The sequence below is a fragment of the Cucurbita maxima genome, unplaced genomic scaffold (assembly GCF_002738345.1).
Source record: "Cucurbita maxima cultivar Rimu unplaced genomic scaffold, Cmax_1.0 Cma_Scf00011, whole genome shotgun sequence".
In the NCBI taxonomy this organism is placed as follows: Eukaryota; Viridiplantae; Streptophyta; class Magnoliopsida; order Cucurbitales; family Cucurbitaceae; genus Cucurbita; species Cucurbita maxima.
In genome coordinates this window covers 2270618-2288130 of record NW_019272027.1, presented here as the reverse complement: position 1 = coordinate 2288130, position 17513 = coordinate 2270618, and the positions used below count along the sequence as shown (strand labels likewise).

Genomic DNA, 17513 nt, shown 5'->3' with positions numbered 1-17513 from the left:
CGGGCCGAAGTGGACAATACCTACTAGTGGTGAGCTTAGATTTTTATAAATGGTATTAGAGCCAAACACCAGGTGGGTATGCCAGCGAGAACACTGGGTTCCAAAGGGAGTGATTGTGAGATTTCACATTGATTGAAGATGAGAACGAAGTATTCCTTATAAGGGTGTGGAAACCTCTCCCTAGCAGACACGTTTTAAAATCGTGGACTGATGGTGATACATAACGGACCGAACGAAATGGACAATGACCTTATCTCCAAACTCAATTGTCCGAGAACATGAGTCAACAAAAAAAAGGTGTATGGATAAAGAAGAATACTTGGTTGGAAAACCACAAAAAAATTTAACAGCATGATAGTCAATGCAGACAACCAACAGTTCACCGACGTGTGTAACAAAAATGTTATCATGAGTAAGATAGATAATAAAAGCTTCTGGAACAAGCATCAAATAGAGAGAAAAAGTGTTATTTTAGAATCAAGAAAAGGCCAAAGACTGGGTACTTGCCTGATCTTTGCATCCTTCAACTGTAGTGACAGTGTTAAACCTTTGCAGTTGATAGATGACCACTTAACATCAAAGATCTTGTTTTGATATTGCTTGCTACTTTGATATTGAGCTGGTGTTCTTGTACAACAAGAGAAAGCAGTATGTTAATGAAGAGGAAATAGTTCAACAAGGACCTATTCTCTCATCTGCACACAAATCCCAACAGGAAAAATATCAAGCATTCAGCCTGAGTAATCAGATAAAGATTCATTCCACCAAATAAGAATTTTGTACAAGAATAGGCCCTGTAAATAGTTAGATTTAGCAATTAACCTTCGGAATTGAAACCTTTATGGACCATTTTTCTGTCGTAAACTTCTTAAACTTTCTTTTGCTGATTTGATGTTTAAAATGAACTTGGATTCCAAGAAATCAACATATGTTCGTTCCTAATCCATGAACTCATCAAAGTAAGAACTCACCAGAATATTGTATTGCTCCATCACTGAAACGTAATTAGCATCCACGAATCCTAGTGTAGTTTAATTCTCCAACAAGAACTTGTGAAAGTAATACAAAGTCTTGGATTATCCGAATGATGCATTGTAAGATCCACAGAGAAACGAAACGTTCATTATGAGGATGTGGAAACATCTCTCTGGCAAATGCGTTTTAAAAACCTTGAGGGGAAGCCCGAAAGGGAAATCCCAAAGAGGACAATATCTACTAGCGGTGGACTTGGGCTATTACATATGATATCAGAGCCAGACACCGGGCAGTGTGCTAGCAAGGACACTAAGCCCTGAAGGAGGGTGGATGTGAGATCTCACATCGACTGGAGAGAGGAATGAGTGCCAGCGAGGACGCTGGGTCCCAAAAGGGATGGATTGTGAGAACCCACATCGATTGGAGGGGGAATGAGTACTAGCGAAGACGTTGGGCCCCGAAGGGGGTGGATTGTGAGATCCCACACATCGGTTGGAGAGGAGAACAAAACATTTTTTTTATAAAGGTGTGAAAAAATCTCCCAAGCAGACGCGTTTTAAAAACCTTGAGGAGAACCCCAAAAGGGAAAGCCTAAAGAAGACAATATCTATTAGTGGTGGGCTTGGGCTTGGGCTGTTACATGCCGATGGTAGGAACTCACCTAATCTATCTATCTAATCTATCTAATCTAATGAAGAATTTTATGTTGTATATGACAAACCATTTGGGTTTAAGAGTCCAAATGCTTCTTACACCATACAGGAGCACTGGCATGCAACTCCAAGAAGTTTCAAGTCTCAGAGACAAAAGGCAGCACAAGCACGAATAAAGTAATAGACCAACAATGCTCTAGTGCAAGCAATTCATGTATTGTACTCAAAATTGAATCACAGAACATACCTATAAATAGGCAATTTACAGTGAAGGAAACTCACCTAACCATTCAATTAACTTGAAACAACTAATAACCCAACTGATAAACTACATTCCAAAAGAAACCCAAAGAAGATGATTTTGTACAACTCAACCATCCCATAGAAAACATTGCAAATCCATATGCATGATTAACGTATGCATCAGTAACACTTCAGAAAGCTTCAATTGCAGTTTCAGACCAATTTTTCAATAAAGCTGTAGAAAATAAAGCTAGATGCCTATAAAAAGAACAAAATTTCTCAGAGAAAGAAAAACTTCTAAATTATAGAACCTTAAGCAATCTTGAATGCGTTTAGTTCATAGGATATTCCCCTTCAATCTCTTCTCCCAACAGGGCGAGAAACTTTCTTCTTTACATAGGAAGAGTTCCATTCACCACCATCCTGAGCATAATAATCCATAGGATATTCCCCTTCAACCTGATCACTGTTGCATCCACATTTCTCACAATCATTACAACTCAATTTAGCAGCGTTTGTTCTCTCCCACCAACCAGGGATTAGTCCAAGAGCTACCTCAGCCTCAAATGGAGTAAGAAGAGGCTTAGCAAAAGCATCTCCCCAGTCAATTGAAAGACGGGGACAAGCTATCTGAATCCATGCATCCACCGAATCCTCAAACAAAGCCACTCTATAAGGACTGATCTCAGACATCAAAACAACAGTATAATCAAATCCTTTAGACTTCATCTTCTCCTCCAATCTCTCCAAAATTTTGGGATTCCCTTGCCTTCCCAAGGTCCCCAGCACAATACCCCAGTTTCTCGCTTCCCTCGCCTTCAGAACCGCGCCTTTTCTCGACGCCTTCATTCCTACATGATCATACTCCTCAAGCAATAACTTGCCAACATATGGATCATATCGGAAAACCCTAATTCCCGGGTTCGCTATCATGAAAGCTTCCAAATGAAACCTCCCATCCGCAACAAAAATCGCAACAGTCTCCCCGTCATTGCCGAAAGCAGACGAGGAAATTTTCGGAGCCGTACAGCCCAGAACTTCGCCAGCAGACAATGGCCTGGACTGGGGGATTAAAACCCGGAAGCCATGCCTCTCGAGCTCCAGCTTCCCAGCTCTAATGGCAGAGGCAAATTGAATCGTTCCGGCAAGCACTAAGTTGGTGGAACCAAGACCATCGATATTGAGACGAACAGTATTAACAAGACGAGGCACATCAATGGCAATGTCGACGAAAACGTACAGGCACGGAATCGTGGTGGAATCGATAGGAACGAGGCAGCTATGGCCGTAATGGATAAGGAGATCAGCGTTGAGGGCGGAGGCGGAGAGATCATCGACGCAACAGGCACCATAAGTGACATCGCCAAGAACGAAGCAGTGGGAGGCCTTGCCGAAAGTGGTGAGGATATCGGAGAGAATGAGTGAGTACATGAGAAGACCTTCGGGGAGCTGTAGGGCGACGCGGGAGGCGCCGGAGGAGAGGATGCGCCATACGCACTTATGAACCTCAAAGTTGTAGTTGGAGGGAAGGAGGGAAATGGCAGCGTTCAAGGCCGAATTGTTGAGGATGGAATCGGGGATTTGGTTCTTCACAAATCGCTTCGGCGGCGGCCTTGATCTCGACGGGGGATTGGCTTCAGTGCTCTGAGAGAGCAGTGCCAGCTCCGGTGGCTTTTGGACCTCCGACTCCATTTTTTGCTCCGAGAAAACTCAAATGGCGAATCAGTAGGGGATTCGAGCATTATATATCGAGGCAATTCCAAGAATAAAATAAAATAAAAAAATAACTCTAATTTTACATTTTCTTAATGTCCGGACTAAACCGCTTGAGTTTCTTTTAAGGCTTGTCGCTAGCGAAGATCATGACATTACACCGTTAAAAAGTACGACCATGACAGTTGGTATCAAAATTGTTGTTGTTGTCTGCTCCTTTTAGCTTGTCATATTGATTTCTTTAATATTGTTTTCAACGTATTTTCTCACTTACATTTTTAAAAATATTTCTCTTAAACGTCACTCGAGGCTCAAGCATACGTCGATATTATCCATGAGGTCTAGATTTCACACGGCTGAATTGCTTGCTAGGTTTAGAATAAATGTATTACATTTGTTGTCTCGCTATTACAAGAGTGCGATTGTGGCCCATGGTACCAACCTGAAATTTTGGGTCGATCCAAAAGATTTCTCTAAATCAACCGGTTTAAGGTTAGATTGGTTAAGGAAAATATTTGGACCAAATTGGTGACCTGAATGACCCAAATAGAGTTTCCAACCCAACTTTGGAACTATTTCAAATATTATATTTATGCTACGGTACATGTTATAACAATAACTAAAATTTCATATAACTCAAATATCGAATATTTACAAATATCAAACATTTACAAGTCACAATAGATCACTAACATCTGTTACAAATATTTACTGTTCTTAATTAATTTTCATAACAATTTTAAAAGAATGATAGGATTGGGATAAGTTGACTTAAGAACCCTATTTTCACAATTTTAAAAGAATGATAGGATTGGGATAAGTTGGCTTAAAAACCCTATTTTCGAGTTGATTGAGGAAACCTAACAACAACGCTGCAACCCAATAACTAAACCATATATCTAAAAACTCAATCCAACCCAAATCGAAAATAAATTTAGCTCAACCCTTATAGCTTGAGTTAGGTGGTTCGATCCATTGTTCATGTAACAATCTATCCCCATCACTCATAGATATTATCTACTTTTGCTCGTTACGTATCGCCTTCAACCTCATTGTTTCAAAACGCATCTGTTAGGGAGAAGTTTATACACTCTTATATAAGGAATGTTTCCTTCTCTTCTCCAACCAACGTGGGATCTTGCAATTCAAGGGCCCAGAGTGGCACAACACCCAGTGCCTCACAACATGAACTCCTTCAAAAGATGTCTAAAATAACAAGAAAAGAGCTTTTCAACCAAAAAGTTCTCGCTGGCTTCAGGCATAAATTTATGCATTTAATGAACATATCGAGGATTTCCTTTTTACAGTCCGCCCTTCTTATGATTTACAGACAGATAGCCAAAGGAGGCATTCAAAGTTTTCACAAACAAACGAATCCATCGTGGCAATAAAACAACTTAATTAGTCATGCCATTTGATTAAACTACCTCCATGCTTCAGAGGCATAATTATATGCTATGATACATTATTTAAATAGGCAGCCTTGTCTTCCCCAAGCAAGCAGAGCTGGTCACGTCATTTCGCCTGCTGGAAATACCTCGAGATGGTTCACAAACATCCGTTCCATGGATTTTTCAAATCATGCAGCACTCAAACAGTTCTCCCAAGCCCCATACTTCGAACAAAAGCTGCCACCACCGCTCTGCTGAGCGTATTCGGAAACAACAGCACGAGCACAGACATCCCAAGTTCTTGCTATGTCCCCAAGCGACATTGGCTGCGAAAGGTTTCGCAACGATATGCTAAATCTGGACTTGGCCTTTATTGAAAGGTCTTCATATTCCTTGCTGCTAAAAAACGACGATAATAACGATAGTATACCGAATAAAGACCGAAAAAAAACTGAAACTGAAAATGACCAATAACGAAACCAGCAGCAGATGACCAATAACGAAATTATCTTGGAATAAAAACTAACACGTAAAATCAAAAATTCAAAAAGGGGTGAGAGAGAAGTCGTTTTTTCGTATTTTGGAATATAGAACTGAATTTTCTTCAGAATATAAGAACAGAAAAACAGCTGACAAACAAAGCTAGGAGCCCATGTAGACTAACCTGACTTCAATAGGAAACTTGTCTAAGAGTATTGGGGAACAGTTTGGATAATTTGTAGGAACAAGCAACCGTAGAGGCTGAATTGGAGACTGCATAATCATAATGAACGAGTAAGAAAGCAGATTATTATGCAGACAATGAAGAACCTGATTAGTATGAAATATGCGCACCATTTGTGCAGAAGTATATTGGGATTTTAAGCTGGGACTGAGAGCCACAGCACTAAAAGAGCACTTCACAATTGTTCCATCGCTGCCATCAGCAGCAGCCGCTAAAGCACTTGGATCAACTACTTCATCACTAATTACCACCACTGTGTCAATAAGGCGTTGGTTTATTTCCCTTATTTCTTCCAGAAGAACATGACTGGCCTGCAACATGTCAATATATATATATATATAACTAAAGGAGTAAAGCATGTGATTGGTGAAACTAAAGTGGGCCAATACAAGTTTAAAACGGACAATGCCTTAAAAAGATTGATAAGAAGATAGCAAGGAAACTTACTTTAATTGTTAAAGGAGCAAGAACATTCTAATGGCACTGTCTATGATCTATAATATTAATGTAGATGATCTATACTATTAATGTACGGCTCAAGCCCATTGCTAGCAAATATTGTCCTCTTTGGGCTTCCCATTTTGGGCTTCCTCTCAAGGTTATTGAAACGCGTCTGCTAGGGAGAGATTTCCACACCCTTATAAAGAATGTTTCGTTCTCTTACCCAACCGATGTAGGATCTCATAATTCACCCCCCTTCAGGACCTAGAGTCCTCGCTGGCACTTGTTCCCTTCTCCAATCGATGTGGGACCCCCAAATCTACCCCCTTTGGGACCTAGCGTCCTTGCTGGCACACCGCCTCATGTCCACACTGCCTCATGTCCACCCCTTTTCGGGGCTCAGTTTCCTCACTGGCACATCACCCGATGTCTGGCTCTGATACCATTTCTAACGGTCCAAGCCCACCGCTAGCAGATATTGTCCTATTTGGGCTTTACCTTTCAGACTTCCCCTCGAGGTTTTTAAAACGCGTCTGATAGGGAAAGATTTCCACTCTTATAAAGAATGTATCGTTCTCCTCCCCAACCGATGTGGGATCTCACAATTAATCTGTTGCTTTCTTTCTTTCCCCTCTCTTATAACTATTTATAAAATATAAATTGAATTTAGGCCTTCATATTTGTTGTTTTGCTGCTTTTCTATTCAAGTCTCTTTCACACAAAATTATTTCATCAACCCAATAGCACTAACTATCCTAAGAACACATATATGATAGCTCAGGTAACAGGTCCATGTACGCCTGTTCGACACTTATAACTATGTTGTTAGACCTAATAACTTGATTTTGAATTTCTGATGAACTATGAACATGCTTAAACATGTTCTTGAAATCAAATTAGAGACAATAACATATTAAAATGAGAAAAAGGGGAACTATATGATTCTAAAATTGTGTAGCATATCCATATGTGAGACCTCTAATGTAGTTATATTACATTGCTTATCAGTTCTTAAACTTATGGTGACTCCTAACTATATCTATCTAAACTACTATTTAATTTCAGCCTCAAAGAAAATACAATACGTAAAAATTGTTATTACCTCAATCCGGGGCCTCTTGACGCTAGATGTTGCAGTTGACTCAAGATCAGATGTCTCTGCACCGGTCAATGGTTTAAAAACATCATTTACACTTCCTGCTGATGATACAACGTTTAAGGGCATTGCACTTGTGTGACGTCTCATCCTTTTGGTTCCATTTGACCCATCGTGTGAAACAAAATTTCTTGCTTGCAGCCGACATTTCGTCATGGCAACCAGATCCTCCCCAACTGCAGCTCTCGATCCATTACCAGGGGCTGAGCCGGCTATCCTATCAATCATACTGACAACTGATCCGATGCCACTGACAGAAGCATTCAAAGCTTTAGGTGACATTGATTTAACCTGAAAACCATAAGAAGGTTACCAATGATAGAAACAATTAAGAAGCATAGGCAACAATTAAATCCACGAACAAATGGTACACTTGATTTGACTAACCGCTTTAATTAAGCGTTCAAGTGGCTGCTCTGTATCACTTGATTTGCCGGAAACAGTTGGTAATGCAATGGCATAAGCGCCATCTGTACCACTAAACTCAGCTAGCAATGGTGAGGCAGATATCCCAGGGGTGCCAATGGCAAGAGATGGGGCTTGTGCCCCAGACACATTCATTTGTTGTCCAGTATTCCCAGCATTTGGAAGGGACGAGACAGCAGAAGTAGGTTTTTCAGAATCACCAGGCATTGGAGATGGAGCCAGAGGCGTTGAAGGAGATGGGACAACAAAAGGGGAGCTCGCAGATTGCAAAGGTGTTCCAATTCTGTTCATGGATGAAAACATATTTTGTTGGTCGACCTGTGGGGAAGAATTTTGGGTAACTTGAGGGGATGTCGCCTGAAAGATAGGAGGTGAAATTGGAAATGAAGTTCCTGGTTTCATCTGTGGATGGGTATAAGCTGAGCGCTGAGTTCCTGGGTGTTGAAACATCCCTGGCTTTGCAGCAACCCCTTGTCTCATCTTCAGGTCATTAATCTCAATTTGGTTGAGATGCGACATTTGGTGCGCCTGCATTTGTGTGGGTAACTGCTGTTTTCCTTGCTGCTGTAGCTGTGACTGTTGCTGATGTAATTGTGGTTGTTGTTGCTGTTGCTGCTGGTGCTGCAACATCTGCTGCTTCAGATGTTGCATGTGTCTCTGCTGCATCTGTTGTTTCAGCTGCTGCTGCGATTGCAGCAACTGCTGCGGATCCTGTTGTTTCATATGTTGATGTTGAAGAATATTAGTGTTGGATTGAAGAGAACTAATATTTGGCTGAAGAACATTAACCCCATTTTGTGATGCCAAAGAACTATTGTTCACCCGTTGGGAGCTGTTAGCAGGATTCTGTTGCAAAGACACAGCACCAACCTGCTGCAACGAGCTCAGTGAATTCCCTTGTCCTGATTCCAAACTGGAACCCGGCTGCATCGGAATCGTCATGTTCTGTTGTGGTGCTGATCCTGAAAAAGTTGGAAGAGAATTATGTTGCATATTGTTCATATTGTTCATATTGTTCATATTGTTCATATTGTTCTGCTGCACCGGAGCCACGGAACCTTGCATGTTTGCAGAATGCAATTGGGGATTGATTTGATTTTCGGGCGACTGTAACGGAGTCATCTGTGATTGTGACTGCTGCATAGATTGCATGTGAGAGGCAGGGAGCTGTCCTTGCTGCAGTGTAGACACTGGATTTCTTGGCCTGTTCGAGTTTAAGAAACTAACAATCTGCTTCTCGTAATGGCCTATCTTATCTTTAAATCCAATCACAATATTATTCTTTGGAACCTGTAAGAATGCTATAAGGCGTTCCAAAATCACCCTAAATGCCCTTAGCTTATTTAGCTGCTCTGACTTTGGTTGTTGCGGAAGGCTGTCAAACTGGAAAATAAAATATCAAATTAAACAATATCACACTGCATACTAATACAAGGAGAATAAGAACTACAATGGGCGTAAAGGGAAAGGTATTCAACAGCTAAAGGAGGAAAGAAGTTTTAGTTCATTTTGGTCTTTGTGCTTTCCAAATGTCCATTTAGGTTCATAAACTTTAGACTTTGGTTCATTTTGGTCGTGTATGTTCCAAATTTTCATTTTAGTCCTACTTTTAAAAAGAGACCAATTTGGTTTCGTTATAGCATGACACTTCACTTACTCCATGTGACTTGCTACATTTCTCGACATGTGGTCAAGATTCGCACTAAAGGATTTCCATTGGGTATAAAATTTATACTTACAATTTGAAAATAGAGACTAAATCGGCCGCTTTAAACATTACAAGGACCAAAACGAACACTTTAATTGTATAGAGACCAAAACGTTTTGAAAGTAAAGGGACCAAATGAACCAAAGACAAAAGTTCAACATAGTATTGAAACTTGTCTTCACAACTCCTTTTAGCTTTTCAATATATGGTATCCGATTGTTCGTCAGATATAGATGTCGAATCACGTACCTGATGCACTTTTGGAAGAATTTTCTGATACATTTCTTTCAATTCAAAAAGGTACAACTCCTTCATAGATTTAATCTACAAAAAAGAAGAAGAAGAAAGCAATTTAACAATATTTTTAAAAGGATTCTAAATTCCACCAAGAAAAAGAGATATATGCTAATGAAAGTAGAACAAAGATTCCCATTTGACCAAAAAAAAAAATAAAAAAAGAAAAAAGAAACAAAGTAGATCATCCTATGTCGAAGCGCCTCATTTGGAGACACTTTCTTCCAATCAAACCGACGGTAGCCACCCTCTAACACTTGGACACCTTAAACAAATAAAGTTAGAGAGTAACAGAGAAATCAAAATAAACTATGCTTCTATGGCTTTAGAAGCAATCCTCTCCAAAGCCAGATTCTAAAACATCAAACCTCGACTTCCGAACAGCTGGATGCCAACCTAATGAACGGCCAAAGTCCAAACAGCTACAATAGAACAAAAGTCCTTAGCCACGTAATCAACGCAACATTCATCAATCCAATTAATACCCACAAGCATGGATCTAGTCCCATTCACCTTAGGTCCAAATGTTTTTGTTTTTTCAAAGATATAAATGATTTTGAAGAGATTGTAGATCTTCCCTACTCAAACATTGAGAAAATAAGAGTATCATTAACTATAGAAATGGAGCTCACCCATTAACTATGAAAAAGGACTCTCGTCCAAGAGAATCCAACTGATCTCATAACTACAAAAAGGTTCGGAAACAAAAACCCATAGAACGTATTAAACCTCGCAATCCTCCTCGTACCTACTACAAAAATGCACCACAGCGGGCCTAACACCAAAGGAGATCTTCTCTGAATGCAGCCAGTGAAACCTACCACACAGAATTTGATCTTCTAGGGGATTTTCACAAGGCCTTATTTTAGAAGCAAGACCTTTAGCATCAAGAACAACGAGGAAATCCCAATCCACCCTCTTGTATGCCTTTTCAAGGTTCATTATAATTTTAAAACATAAACCCTTTGTCTTTCTCTTTTTCATTGGAAGATGGGAAAAGTTGTGTTAGTACCAACCCAACCAAAATAGCTTAAAGGCCATGGGACAAAACTTACTCATTCCAAAGAGGAGAGATCAAACATAATGTCTCCAATCTATGTTGATAGAAGTAGAGTAGTTATATAGAATTTGCTATAAACAACCCAATTTAAAAGAATTCAATAAATTTGATTGGCAGTAAAGATCACTCTTTCCTTCCAAACAAAAAAAAAAACAAAAAAAGAGTTCTCGTTGCAATAAACCATAGCACTCTAGCCTTCGTCTTTAAATCAATTGCCAGAAATAACTTCTAGGAGCCACTCGTCCACAATCTTCAGAAAAAAAAAGGACAAAAACCAAACCACTCATAAATCAAATTCCAAACTTTTAAAGCAAAATAGCAGTGTCTAGTGAATGAAGAGATGGAATAAGAACTCATTGTTTTTATGCTCTTGAATGATGTGCGACTAAAGAGAGAATTAGATAGATGAACTTGGGATCTCCAGTAGCCAAGTTTATTCCGTTTATTTGATTTAATTATTCTCAAAGCTCAGGGAAGTTGCTTCTGCACCATGTAAAGGGAAGTTCACGAAAAAAGCCATTTTTCCTATGAAGGCATAAATGCTACTGAAATGTTCAACAAAAGATACCCAAACATGGTTTTAAAATCCAGTTGGTACGTGCTTTGAAGGAAGGATGAGGAAGATTGTCCATATAGTAATGATTGAATTTCTCATTCAGATTTTTAATTTATGGAGTCTCCAAGAAAAAGGTCAGGCTAGTCCTAATCCAAGTTTTATGAATGAATGCAGTCAATGCTCCACCATGAACTTTGAGGCTCAAAAGAAACAATAAACCCATAATTCTACTAACCACCTTTGGTTTGGCCAATAATATTGGAGCTGTAGAAAAAGTACAGGAAACTAGAAGAATGAGATTTTTTTTTTTTAAACCCAGGGTACACCTTGAGCATGCTTATCCCATTATCCAACCAATCCAATAAGGCCATCAGCACCTATAGAATCCAAATCCTACCTAACACCAAACAAATCCATAGCCCAATTCACTGCCTTTCCAATAGGACCTGAAATAAACTACCAACAAAGCATTCCCACTGTCGCAACACCTATCTTTGTGAGACAAAGAATAATAAAACATTCTTTAACATCTTGAATTAATAAAAAGCTTCTGCACCCAATTAAGAGAATCCAGAAAAAATCAAAGAGATCAAAGTGAATGGAAAGGGCAAGGATGAATTACACTTTTCCACAGTCAATGCCATACACACTACCTAAAAGAATTTTAAATCTTTTTGTAATTACGTATCATATGTACACAAATTGGGTGAGTCGTTTATTTATTTAATTATTTTTGTGAACTCTTGTAAGGAGGTATATAGGAGCAGACAGTTTACTTTGGTAACTTTTCACTGAAGAAATAAAAGCATTTCTTTTTCACAGTAGGATCTGCATTGGTCTCTACGGATATAGCCACTGAATTTTTATTATTGCAGATTTTCCCCAAAGCTTACTGCTCAAAATTTACCCCTTATCTACTTGATAGTCTAACCTTTTGCATAGTAATAATTTTTTTGTATTATTAACATAAAAATAAATCAAGTTAAAATGGGCTGCTAGGTAGGAAACTCTGCCACAAGAAAGAATAGCAAAGCCAACCTTTACACTTTGTAACTTCTCTAATAATATTGCAAACAGAACGACTTTCTTATGAATCTTGAAAAATCCATAGAAGAGAGATGGGAGTGTAAGCTTAGTACCTTCTGATAAATCTCCTCTTGCCAATCACCACCATTGGCCTGTCCTGTCTGAGCCGTGGAATCTAAAGATGCTACAAAAATTAAATAAAGGTCAGCGGATACGGAAAATGTGTGCCTAGGAGATATAAGTGAACTAAAGCAAAGAGATAGTGTGCTCCCTTGTAATAAGAAACTCAGTTTTTATGGAAAACAACAAAAGAAAGAATTCAGCAGTAGAAGGTCCACAGGATACAGAAAACGGGGGGAAAGAAGAACACCAACACCGCAACCACCGCTTCGAAGAACAACAAAAAAACATGGAAACAGGAGGTAAAGAGCCAAAAAAAGCTAAGTTTTTCTAATGAATACTCATGTGCATAAGTTTAAATATCCATGAACTACTACTCTAGAAAAACAATTCCTAGAAGGGGGTCTTTCTCCATCAGGATGTTTTTTGTGTATCTTGATAGAGCATCGATTACCTCTTCTTAAATGCAGGTTTATTACCAAAAGTTAGTCTTATACGTTTGGATTATTCACATTATCCTTGTGCCTTCCAATTAAATTGGTGCTTGAATGGAAAAACTGAATTCTTTAGAAGTGTACAGATAGCTTTTGATAGCTTCTTTAGTTAGAAAGAAACCAAAGAGCTTTCCACAACAAAAGAAACACGTAGATGGCTTCTGAATTATGTCCACTGCACACCCTCATATTACAGCGCCCTTCACAAATCTTTGTAGTAATCACACTACTCTTTTTTTGAACCACCATGGTAGTGGACATGGGGGACAATGAATAAAAATAAAAGGCTTAGAAAGAGTAGGTTCAGACCATGGTGACCACCTACTTATGATTTAAAATCCTACGAGTTTTCTTGGCAACCAAAAACAGTTGGATCAGGTAGTCAAGGTGTGCACAATAGGACCTAAAAACTCGTGGAAATAATAATAACAACAACAACGATGATGAGAAAAATAAACTTGAAAATACTCCATAACATGGGGACAGTTCAGAGCTGCCTAACATTTTTCAAAGAGTGTCAGAGAGGCCCTCAGAGAACCAAAATGAGGAAAAGAAATGCCCATTGATGAAGGTGGGCCATCGAGCACTTTGGTTCCAAAGATAGAAGCTTCAACTAAAAAGAGGAAGGAAATAATACTGGGCTTTCATTCGTTTTGAGTGGCCTTGATATTAAAGTGGATGCTATGCCAAAGAGGAAAGGGAAGCATATTGTGCAGGCCATGCCAGAGAATGTCTTTTGTTGTGATGCGAGGGCTGAAACTATTGTGCCTTTGATCCTATGTTACTGTTCTCTCTCTCTCTCTTTCTCACACACACACGCCAGGTTTCAACAAGGTCACCAGCATTTAGCTATCATTGATAATATCTTACTAGTTTGATCATTCAGTAGTTATTGATAAGGCTCTAAAACTAAGACAAAGAAAGAAAGCATACTTGATGATGTCTCTGGAAGGACCCTTTGTGGATGATACAACTGCTTTTGCTGATCCATTACATTCTGTGATTGAAGTAAGGGGCCTGGAGCTTGACCTCCAGCTTGAAGCCTTTGTTGGAGCTCATGTGACAAAGTATTTGACTGCGGCTGCTGCTGTAAAGATACCTGTTGTTGGACTTGTGCGGACTGCAACGGAATCTGTGACATCAACTGTTGGGATGATTGAAGTTGTCCTTGCTGACCTTGCGTTGACAACAAATTTGATGGATTTTGTGGAGGTTGTTGCTGCATTTGAACCTTGTTCTGTTGCATCATATGCACACCGTGCTGATTTGATTGCATGTTTGAGTTACCTGACTGAGTACCATGCATCTGTTGTTGCTGTAGTCCAGAAACATTACTTTGAGGTCCTAACTGCGGCTGCTGCAAATTTGATAGGCTGCTTTGCTGATTCATTAACTGCTGCTGCTGCTGCTGCTGCTGCTGCTGCTGCGATGGTGGAGTCTGCATGTTTGATAGATTGCTCTGCTGCCCATGCGACCTTGATTGCTGGGGCAGCTGCTGCTGCATGTCCCCAACACTGTTTTGTATTAGTGAATTCTGCTGCATGTTTGAAGAATTAGATTGTTGATTAATTAGCTGTTGTTGCTGCTGTGAAGACAAGCTCGCCTGCTGTGACATTGTGGGCTGCTGATGCAGGACAGAATGTTGTTGGGACTGTTGCTGCTGCCTTAGAACTGGCTGTGGAGGTTGCTGAAGCATGGATTGAGTGGGCTGTTGAATGGAAGATTGCTGGTTTTGCTGAAGATTCGAGAGCGAAGGTTGCATAACAGATTGCTGAGATGATTGGAGTTGATTCGGTGGCATTAGATTCGTTTGCTGTTGTGGGATGTGAGATTGCATAAGTTGGTGTGGCATACTTCCCTGCTGAAACTTCTGCTTCATAATCTGCTGCTGTAAATGTTGTTGCTGAAAAAATAACTGTTGCTGCTGGCTTTGTGACTGCTGCTGTTGCTGCTGCTGTTGGGAAACCACTTGTCTTCCTTGTATTGGCCTCTGAGAGTTGGTAAATACATTAGTAGAAACCCCTTGACCCATAGCATTCCCAACAGAACTCTGTGGAACTCCAGATACATTTTGCATGCTTGGATTCTGGCCAACTATGTTTGCCATCGGAGCTGATGCCAATCCTGCAACAGGAGGTACTGACGAAGGTAAGCTGGACGAACTCTGAGAAGCAATATTATTTTGGATGTTCTGCGAGAGTAATTGCTGGCGTGGCTGAGGTTGGTTGGAAGACATAGGGCCAGACATTGATGGCCCTTGATTTAGAACTTGGGACTGCATGCTCTGTGATGCTGTTTAAATTATCATACACAACATAAAGTCAAATAAAATTAATAAAACGCCACAAGTTAAGTAAGAAATCGTTACAATATTCAAGAACAGAAAAATCAAAAACGCTATAACAAGAAATTAGTTCACAAATTGACTTAAAAAACGTTAGTGAAAGTTTCATCATGTACAATATAGTCGCAGATCGACTGTCGATAACTTACTAGAATCTAGAGGCTTATTGGTAGGCACCATAGAATTGGATGGTAATGCGGTGGTCTGAGATTTGGTTTCCATAGTAAGCATCTTCAGAGATATTTTCCTTAGGTAATCTGACTGAAATTAGAGGTTCAAAATAGAATTGGTGAGTACTCAATGTTGTATTTAGTAGGTAGCATAATAAATCAGGGCTTTATACAAGTGAGCAGGACGTACCTGACTGGTAGCGGCGGCGTAAATCTTTTCCTCGAACCTTACAGCAATTTTCCTCAGCTCACTCAATCCCTCATGACCAGAAACAGGAAGGTGCCTCTTCAATGTCTCCATTCTACATAAAAATGGAAAATATAATGGCTGAAAAGTTCATTAAACACAAAAGCACGAGAAGCTGTTCCAGAACGAAAAACTACAGCAGTAATCCACGTCCATGATTCAAAATATTAGTGTAACAACTCAAGCCCACCACTAGTAGATATTATGCAATTTGGCATGTTACGTATCGCCGTCAGCCTCACGGTTTTAAAATGCATCCACTATGGAGAGGTTTTCACACCCTTATAAGGAATGTTTCATTCCCCTCTTCAACCAATATGGGACATCACAATCTACCCTGTTGAGAGCCTAGCGTCCTCGTTGGAACACTACCCAGTGTTTGACTTAGATACCATTTGTAACAGTCCAAGCTCACCGCTAACAAATATTGTCCGCTTTGGCCCGTTACATATCGCCGTCAACCTCACAGTTTTAATATTTGTCCCTTATAAGGGATGCTTCGTTCTCCTCTCCCATCGATCCCATAGCATCCATCCGTTATACACAATCTAAGAAAAGGTAAAATAAGGTCGAAGATGATTCTATACTTCCAAAGTTTTGCTGTTCATAGCTTAATTCAGAAAACCATCCCATAGTAACTAATCTAAGCAGCGAACTATGAACACAAAAAAAGTTACAAAAGCTCATGCAAATTTCTCAAATATGTATTAATGGCATAAAAGAAGCAAGAAATCATACATCTTGTTGACAATTCGATGCCGAGAATCCGGCTGCAATTGAGACCTCCAATCCCCAGCATCGACTCCGGATTCTCCACCTTGAGCAGGCCTCCAATTGTTCGAATCCATTAAAAAACCCAATAACAACGCAAAAAGAGAGATTAAATAGAGTCCTCAAGGATGGAGAAAGTAAGACTGTTATGGAGTTCACTCGTGGTTTAGGGCTGAATCAAACTCAGAATTCGGCGGCGGAGATGTAAATCGGGTACAACCAATTCGCCCCGATCAACCCCGAAATTGAGGAAATCAAAGAGATCTCAAGAGAAAAGATGATGATCGAAGGCTTGTTACACAAACTTAGTCCCTTGCGTGGAAGACAATCCCAGACAGGAAAGAAACGACCTTTTCCTTCTAGAATTGCTCGGGAACAGCCTCATAAATGGTTGTCTCCTCAGAACTTGCACACCAAGTTCCTCGGTTTCTCCCCAATGTTCATCAAATTAAAATATGTTCTTATGAATTTCTCCGAAATTGAAACTAAAAACCTCTCACATCTTTGAATCAGATTAGGTAAGTAATCCCCCATTTCATTCCCATTCCAAATTTCTCGTTTTAAACCTAACTTGGGTACTCTACTTGTAAATTTTTATCCAATAATGAATTCGACTCGATCAAATCATGATCGTAACGATCGATTAGGGCAATTTATGTCTTTGATCATTATCTTTTGACGAGACGTAAAGGGAAGAATTTATTTATGATGCTCGATAAATATTTTTATATACCTACCTACTTTTAGAATATTTAACGGAAGCTAGGTACTGTCAAAATGGAAAAAGCAGTAGTTTTACGAGCTCCAATCATATCGTATGTTTTAATGATAAGAATCTTGTTAAGTTATTAATGAATTTAGCGTTTTGTAAACTTCCCATAATATGGAGGTCGAGAAGAAAATTTTAACGCGTTTGAATTGCTCGAATCGAACATAGATAAATTGGTTATAGTTAAAAGGGCATTGGAAATAAATGGTGATGATGTGGACGAATAGGATGG

General features: G+C 39.6%; 2 protein-coding genes across 8 annotated transcripts; both read right to left on the bottom strand.

Annotated features, from left to right (window-relative positions):
- Nucleotides 1-329: 329 nt before the first annotated feature.
- Nucleotides 330-3596, bottom strand: LOC111486020 (2-(3-amino-3-carboxypropyl)histidine synthase subunit 1). 4 transcript variants are annotated; one of them, XM_023133011.1, is made up of 2 exons: nt 2183-3596; nt 330-627 (listed from the first exon to the last, which is right to left on the bottom strand). In XM_023133011.1, the coding sequence occupies exon 1, from the start codon at nt 3561-3563 to the stop codon at nt 2226-2228; it is 1338 nt and encodes a 445-aa protein (XP_022988779.1). In that variant the 5' UTR covers nt 3564-3596; the 3' UTR covers nt 330-627; nt 2183-2225. The 4 variants fall into 4 exon arrangements, 3 of the variants coding, with proteins under 3 accessions (XP_022988779.1, XP_022988781.1, XP_022988782.1); XM_023133013.1 differs by having other exon boundaries at nt 330-619; XM_023133014.1 differs by having other exon boundaries at nt 617-695.
- A 1215-nt stretch (nt 3597-4811) lies between these two features.
- On the bottom strand, nt 4812-17133 carry LOC111485927 (mediator of RNA polymerase II transcription subunit 15a-like). Of its 4 annotated transcripts, none has more exons than XM_023132897.1 (12): nt 16480-17132; nt 15685-15796; nt 15474-15585; nt 13914-15272; nt 12480-12550; nt 9680-9754; nt 8781-9105; nt 7684-8684; nt 7243-7587; nt 5810-6010; nt 5640-5728; nt 4812-5374 (listed from the first exon to the last, which is right to left on the bottom strand). In XM_023132897.1, exons 1-12 carry the CDS (start codon nt 16587-16589, stop codon nt 5164-5166), a joined length of 4011 nt encoding a protein of 1336 aa, XP_022988665.1. In that variant the 5' UTR covers nt 16590-17132; the 3' UTR covers nt 4812-5163. The 4 variants fall into 4 exon arrangements, with proteins under 4 accessions (XP_022988665.1, XP_022988666.1, XP_022988663.1 ...); XM_023132898.1 differs by having other exon boundaries at nt 7684-9105; nt 13914-14070; nt 14386-15272; XM_023132895.1 differs by having other exon boundaries at nt 7684-9105; nt 16480-17133.
- Between the last annotated feature and the right edge of the window lie 380 nt (nt 17134-17513).

Excerpts from the sequence above, each read along its gene's own strand:
- LOC111486020 (XM_023133011.1), bottom strand. The coding sequence starts at position 3,563 with ATGGAGTCGGAGGTCCAAAAGCCACCGGAGCTGGCACTGCTCTCTCAG.
- LOC111485927 (XM_023132895.1), bottom strand. The coding sequence starts at position 16,589 with ATGGATTCGAACAATTGGAGGCCTGCTCAAGGTGGAGAATCCGGAGTC. Across the intron at positions 5,729-5,809 it reads AATATACTTCTGCACAAATG|TCTCCAATTCAGCCTCTACG; the intron begins GTGCGCATATTT and ends ATGATTATGCAG. Across the intron at positions 5,375-5,639 it reads AAGTTTCCTATTGAAGTCAG|CAGCAAGGAATATGAAGACC; the intron begins GTTAGTCTACAT and ends GTCGTTTTTTAG.